General features: G+C 42.3%; 1 protein-coding gene across 2 annotated transcripts in view; it reads right to left on the reverse strand.

Annotated features, from left to right (window-relative positions):
• Positions 1–7,500, reverse strand: part of LOC138013522 (tectonin beta-propeller repeat-containing protein 2-like) — a 15,616-nt gene that overhangs the window by 5,694 nt on the left and 2,422 nt on the right. Inside the window, exons 4-8 of one of the 2 annotated variants that reach the window (XM_068860618.1) lie at positions 5,767–5,898; positions 4,889–5,046; positions 3,687–4,251; positions 3,097–3,268; positions 296–1,539 (exon numbers count right to left, since the gene is read on the reverse strand). In XM_068860618.1, coding sequence (XP_068716719.1) covers positions 296–1,539; positions 3,097–3,268; positions 3,687–4,251; positions 4,889–5,046; positions 5,767–5,898 — 2,271 coding nt within the window. The remainder of the gene's footprint in view (positions 1–295; positions 1,540–3,096; positions 3,269–3,686; positions 4,252–4,888; positions 5,047–5,766; positions 5,899–7,500) is intronic. The other variant, XM_068860619.1, reaches the window with a different exon arrangement.

Raw genomic sequence — 7,500 nt, forward strand, 5'->3', positions numbered from 1 at the left:
AAATTGTTTGCAAATTTCTCCTGGGACAAAATAAAAAAACAATGCCTATGCATATTTTTGGGAGTAAAAAAGGTGTATTAAAGAATTTTCCGTTCTATTTGTCAAATAAAGTTTCACAACAAAAAATAATGGTGACTTTGGAATCTATAACATAAAAAAGCAGATTCCTGTTATTGACAAGAGTCAAACCCACGACCCTCCGATTAGAGGTGCGGATGCTCCACACCTGAGCTACAGGAGACGAGTAATGCCCATATCGGTTGAAAAGATGTCGTATCGTGTCTATCTTACTTACCTTTATTCCCCAGACTGCTGACCGATCAATAGCCACGTATCGCATATCCTTCTCCACCGGCTGCCATTTCTTCCCCGTCAAATGATTGGTGGAAATTCCTGTGCGAACATATCCGTAATTTTTCCGATCAATGCTCCAAATTACGTCCCCAGCATGACTGACAGCTAGCATTCTCGCTGATCCTCTTAGCTGAGTCCACGCTACTACTGAGAAATGTGTCGGACAGTAAAAAATAAGATCGTAATTTGTAACGCACCAAATATGTATGTCTGAAACGGCGAGGAACTGCAAGTAGCCCTGCCCCGGTGGGGAATAATCCGCCCAGCTATCTGCAAGCATGCGCAGACCGGTTTGAGTTGAGCCAGGGGACTGAGAAAGCGAGGACCCAGAACTAGGAGACGAGGAGGATCCTTCCAAAGGATGTCCGTCTTCAGGGTACACTATTTCAACAACGCTCCCTGCTCTCCTGGAAGGAGACCTGGGCCACGACGCAGTATCGCTGAGTTCCTCTGCACCATCCGAATCTAAAGACGCGGGTGGTGTCCCCTCAGAGTCCGTCCAAACGTCACTGCTTCCTCTCCGACGTGAGGACGAGACCATGGACACACTGGTGTCTCCGAACTTAATCTTTGACAAATGAGATTTTTCAACCGAAGCATCGGATAATGTACCGTCGGAAACAGCGACCGAAACATCCGAGTAAATTTTCGGTAAATAGTCACTTTGGTAAGATCTTTCCTGTCCTAATGTTGAATCATCTGGAGCAATATGTCCTTCGACTAGAGAGCTTGTTGAGTGGGAAATTGAATCCGTGCACACGATATTTTCTAGTGACAGCGTTTTACTTATTTCCTTTGTCCTTTCTAACAGCTTTACGCATTCTGGTTCCGCAGGCGATGTCTCACTATCACTAGCTTGGGATCTTCCGTGAAACTCTCCATTTCGTGGCAACGACTCGAAAGTCGGAGAAGTCAAATCACCGGATACATGTCTCTCTTCGACACCTTCTTGCGTCACGTGAACAATCGTCAAAGTTGCTTCCCCCTCTCCCACTGTATCGCTACACTTATCACCAGAGTCAAATTCAGAGGAAATATTGGACAACCTTTTGATCGAAGGATCGGGTCCGTCAGGAATGTCAGAAGAGACATGACTGTCAGTATGGCAAGGTAAAGGTAAGATATCGCCGGTCGATGATTCATCTTTCTCTTGCGGCAAATCCAACACCGATTTCGTAAATTGATCTAAAAAAATCAAAAACATAAAGAAAAACGTTTTGCGGAATATCGATCTTTTTTTCATCGCGATTTTCTCCCAAAACGGACTCTAGCATTTGTGGAGGGGAATGGTAGAACAGAGAACTGAGTGATTAGATACAGAAGTGGGCTGTGGCAATGTGAGGCTTATCATTCTAAAATATCACCTGAGCCTACGACAAAATCGACAGTGAACAATGGTACAGGTATGAGACCACAACAAAATTTAGTTCTTTTGGGCGGGGTCAACCTAATGCTGTATAAGGTTACAGGAAACATAAAGGGGATGCTGTAGTGGCGAGAGCAATAGGCCTCTAATGTGGACAAAATTCATTACGTTTCAGTCATAAATAGGCAGAAATTGTGCAATTTTTGACACCGCTTCGAGGGTTTTCCTCACAAACTAAGAAAAAGAAAACCAGCATAAGGCTTATTCCACGCGCAAAACAAGGTATGGTGAATGTTCGCGGCCTCTAGAAACGCTTCAACCAAGTTGCCCCTGTACCATGACGTCAAAGTCGGCTCGCTAACTGGTCTTACTGTGCCAGTCCGTCCCACCCCATCCAGTTCAACCCAATTATCTACCCCTCGCCCAATCTAGTTCTCGGACCTCACCACATCCTCAAATTGACCATACCAAATTTTTAAATGACGTTAAATGCAGTTTAACTGAGTTACAACTAGGAGCGACTGCAGTTAATTGTTGTCAGTGGTTTTGTTATATTTGCGCATGCGTTGGATTCCTCGTGCTTTGCGTTGTGCAGCTTATTCATTAGTGTGGCGGGAAGAAGGAGCATTTTGCGTGGAGCGTTTAACGGTTTTTTCCCTCCCCACCCCTCCCTCAATTTTCCACTGTTTATCAATGTGACGGGTGCCTGTCTTCTCGGGGGTGAAGTGGCTCATGGCTGGTTTGTCAGGTTTTGCCAGCCATCGATGCAGTCTCCATCTTGGAGCTGGCTGCCAATAGTGAAACCTCCACGATGGCTCAGGCACCCAACCTCCAATTAGCGATGGCCCCAGTTGTTAAACTATCACTAAGGTGAACCTCAGAGAACAGGATGTTAGCAAAAAGACTCATTGGCTAAACAACTGTTTGCCCCTCGTTTCGAAGGTTAAAACCAGTTTGCTTAGTTAAGGACGGTGCCTACTAATTAAAGATATTTTTTCCCCGGAATGTGAATATGCAGGAAATGTAGATCTTAACAAGTGTTATTGAAATCCAAAAAGAAAATTGGGGGTAACCACGCATTTTTCAAAGATAATTCATGAATAATATTTGTAAAAAGTTTTAAAATACAAAGCAATGTATGGCGTTCTTTCTCAAATTGAAGCTTAATTATCTCTCAAAAATGAAAGATTAGCCCCAATTTTCTTTTCGGATACCAAGAGCACTTACTAAGATGTACTTTCTCCGGATAGTTTTAAACCGCGCAAAAATATCCCTGTATTAGTAAGCATCACCGATAGGAAATCCGAGTATCTCCAGATGCGCAGAACGTATGCGCAATAACAATAGTAGGCACCGTCCTTAAGCGAATAACATACCTTTATTTGCTTTCTTCTTGGATCGTTTTTGTTTGCGGAACACGATTTCTCCAAAATCTTGATGTCTGATATCTTGATACTTCTTAAACAAGTCTTTCTCATTTAATGTTTCTGAAGCATCGGCCAAGGGTAAGTCGGCAGTTTCAAGGCAAACGGACGCAGCTGTGGTGGCCTGAAAGACATTTATCATGGTAATGTAACTTGCGAACCCATGTTCATTGCATTGCAGATTTGGACAAGCTTTGTAGATTCGCACAAGAGGTGCCCAGTCATATCTGCAAGGTCCAAATTTTGATGTCCAGATTTAGGATGCGGGTGGGTCCAAATCTACTGTCACAATGGGTTTAACAAATGTGATCTTTGAGCAAGTCAATTTACATGCAGCCAGATATCATTAAATTTTAATGTCCAATCAGACTTCTGAACAGAACTTTGAGAGACCCTTTTTTCCTCAACCTTTAATTCCTAATTCCTGCATTCTTTAGTAATTTTGAAAATCCATAACCTTTGGTCATGCCAATGCAATATTCATCGTTTAAGTAATATATGATCGTTTAGTGGCAACTGAAACAGATATTTCACATACTAACCTCATTGATGGGTTCCAGTTGTTTTTGGGGTCCTTTCTCTTGCTGCCTGTTCAAAGTATCATCTCCTTGGCTTTTGCAGCTGTGCGTCAGGAGGGCAACAACGTTGACAAGAGGATTTCTTAATTTTGGAATCAATGACAGCTTTATCAACAGCCTTTCCCCTCCCCGCTGCAGAACATAGATTTCGTGGCCTACTGTACTGACATCAACAATGTCACCAAGATTGCCATGGTAACCAACTAGTGCACATGGAGAAGTGTCCAGGACCCAAAGCTGAGATACATCCCATGTCACAAAAAACTGTCCATGATAAAGTCTAAGTGGACCAAATTGGGGTTGAAAGTCTGTTGGAAGTTTACTAAGACAGACAGGCTGAGGGTTCATTATTGTGATGCCAGGGGGGTCGTCATTGGTCAAACCCTTGTACATAAGTGTCGCAGACACTTTGCCAGTAACGTCACCAATCCAAAGCCGTAAACCGGGTCTGGAGGTGTAGACATCCGGTGGTGATTTCTCCTTTTCTTGTGTTGATGGGGGGTAAAATATTGCACCAAAGGATCCAGGGCTAAAAGAATTTAACCAAAATATTCATCTTTGGGGCATCTGACCATACAGGGGTATGCAGAAGTTAGAGAATGGGATTGGTGGCATTTATATCAGCTTAACTTTATATAAAAACAAACATTCAAAGATAAAGTATATAAATATTGGCTTCTTTCCAGATAAGTGATAACATAATGAGGAAAGTATACAGTTTTGTTGCTTGGGTAATGGGTAGTTTATCAGGAGGCAGGGAGCTGGAAAGCCAAAAAAGAGTGATATCAGGTAAAAATGGCACGGTATTCTGTGGTTCAGTTTCACCTGGCTAACCTGCATTGGCATTACATGACTTGTAGTGTGTTTCACCCAGTGGTTTACGTTGTTTGATAAAAAAAGGGAATTTCTTTGGCTAACTTTCAACCCGAGTTTTTCTGACTTTTCCTGGGCTTGACAAGGAAGAATAAAAATCAAACAGGCACAAGTTCATGTGTTTTTTTCCCTTTTATTGCCAGCAAAAATTCAAATTGTAAAGTACAAATTTATTGCAAAACTAAAAAGCTTTAAGAGAAAAACTGTACGTGCCTTAAAGGTGTGACTAGAAATGGAAGCTCATGGTGCTTCATGAATACTATTAACCTTCGAATAATGTACTATCGACTGACCTTTTTCTTTCTTTTTGGCCAACTTGAGTAATTTTTTCATGACGAAAATCCCAAAGAATTGTCCTTTTCTCGGTTGAAATCAAAAGAGCATTCCATGAGTAAGAAAGTTGAACAACTGAAGATGGCTCTTGCAAGATCAAAGCAGTCTGAGTCAGTCCCTATTAACAATAGAAACAGAAAGTCTCTGCTGCTTAACACAAACACGAATGTCCCAAAAACTACTGGTGCGATAGGATTGGGTGAATTCCAAAATAAGAAAACAATTATTTTTCAACCCCACAAGCAGGGTTCATGCTGGATTTGTATACAAACTTCCAGGGGTATTCAAGGAGTTTTCAAGAACCAGAAGTTGAGTTTTAAACAAGTGTTTGTAAGAAGATTTCTATGCCATTACATGTACATTGTGTTTCAGTGTTTTCTTTGCTGAAAAAGCCCATACAACCTTGATATTCTTACCCGCATCCAAGGAGTTAAGTGCACGCACCTAGGCATTTTAATTTTTGCATTTAATCTTTCCCCAATAGTCAAATTTGGGCTCAATTTTTAACTGTTTCTTTACCTTAGCATGATGCAATCTCACCAATTTTCACCCAAGCAAAATTTCAAGGAGTTTTCTTAAAAGTAGTTTCCCACCAAATCCCTTTTTTCAAGGGCTTTTTAAGCAACCTTAAAAAAAATTAAATTCTAAGGCTTTTCAAGGACTTCAAGGAGTAGCACGGATCCTGCACATGTACAAAAAATTATTCGACTTGTCAGACACAGCAAACTAGCAATTACGTACATGTATATCAAAAAAATATATATTGGATGATTATTGAGATATCAGCAATGATGAATGCCAAGGCAAGGGGAATGTACAGTGTTCTATAGTGATTTACCTCTTGAATCTTGATAACTGTAACATAGATTTTGCCCTGTTTGTCCCCACTGTAGAGTAGTTCACCATCAGGAGACCATTCCAGGCAGGTCACAGCACTGTTATGCGCTCCACTGATATGCATGGTTTGAGGCTATGCAAAGAAAGAATATGCAATAACTGTAATAAAACATATATGCACAGCACAGGAATGGGTTCATTTTTATTAGTAATACATGTACTTATAAACTGCTGCAAGAACTTCCCATGATATTATTGTTATCTCAGGTAACCAATAACAGAGACACAACATAATCCCAAAATTATCTTGCCCATGGTTGGTGTCAAGTACCCTACAGTAAGCACTCTCATGGCAGACCAGGCAAGAGAAAGTTTGATTTAACATCAAGTTAACATTTGGCATTGCCTGAAAGCATGGCTTTGATCATTTTGGAAAAGGTATCGCACAGCTGTTCTTGCTACCCAGTCTTTTTCAGCCTTCCTGTTGCTGTTGCTTTGCCTGCTGCCTTGTGTGCAAGTCACAGTGTTGTTACGTAAAACGTTGATCCTTGAAAATTCACAATTTTGTCCAGAAATGCACCTAATTAGATGCACGCCAGTCCGTTAGCTCAATCGGCAGAGTGTGGTGCTGATAACGCCAAAGTTGAGAGTTTGAACTTCACATGGACCAAGGCTTCCTCCACCATGTAGGAGGCACGGTGGCCTCATGGTTAGTGCACCCAACTCCGCAGCGAGTGGTCCCGGTTCGGGCCCTGGCCGGGAACATTGCATTGCGTTCTTGGGCAAGACACTTTACTCTCACAGTTCCTCTCTCCAACCAGGTGTATAAATGGGTACCGGCGAATTTAATGATGGGGGTAGCCCTGCGTTGGACTTGCATCCCATCCAGGGGGTTGTAGAAATACTCCTAGTCACTTCATGCTACAGAAACCGGGATAAGCTCTGGCCTAATGGGCCACTTGGCTCGTAAGCACACTTAACCTACCCAAATTTTGATATCCAACACAAAGTGTTCCTTTAAGCCTATGCCTAAATGCTACCTATTTCCAACAATAGCGTAAGGGTAAAGTTAGTGTTGTAATAAATTCCCACTGGGAGCCCTCACTCCCAAACGCCCCAGGCAAGGATAAGTTATGGGAAGAAGCGAGCCTGGAGGCGAAAAGGAGTGGCAGCTAGCCAGGAAGGCAACAAAGGTCATCGCTGCTGGGAGGAGGGGGGGAAACGCCGAGCTTTCAACTGGCGAACGTTTAACGAAAAGAGACTTAATCAGGCCAGAACAGGCCTACATGTATTTATGCAAAACCTGTGTGAAAACAGAGCACGCAGGAGACTACGAGCGCGTGGGAATTTTTATCCTTGGATCCCCAAAGGATTTGGGGCGTTTGTGCGAGATGTCCCCAATGAGAATAATGCTTCTATTGTAGGGGCATTCTTGACATTTAAAACAGTCATGAGTGGGGGGATGCTAACACTAACCCTAACCCTAACCCAGCTAAAGCCAATTTCACATCTCACCCACCCCTGAGATCTACATTTTCGAAACCAAATTATTTTGCTCTGCTTTGAATTAACCCTTTGCCTCCCATACACTTATAGACTTTACTCTGAGGGTGGTGGTGGGCGATTTCAGGGATGAGAGGGTTTACAAGACCTAAGTCACCTCAAAAAACTGTCTCCTATAACCCTATCCATCCGAGAGTGACACATAGATTTTACTTTTTCTATTAACACCAAA

The sequence above is a fragment of the Montipora capricornis genome, chromosome 8, assembly GCF_036669925.1.
Source record: "Montipora capricornis isolate CH-2021 chromosome 8, ASM3666992v2, whole genome shotgun sequence".
In the NCBI taxonomy this organism is placed as follows: Eukaryota; Metazoa; Cnidaria; class Anthozoa; order Scleractinia; family Acroporidae; genus Montipora; species Montipora capricornis.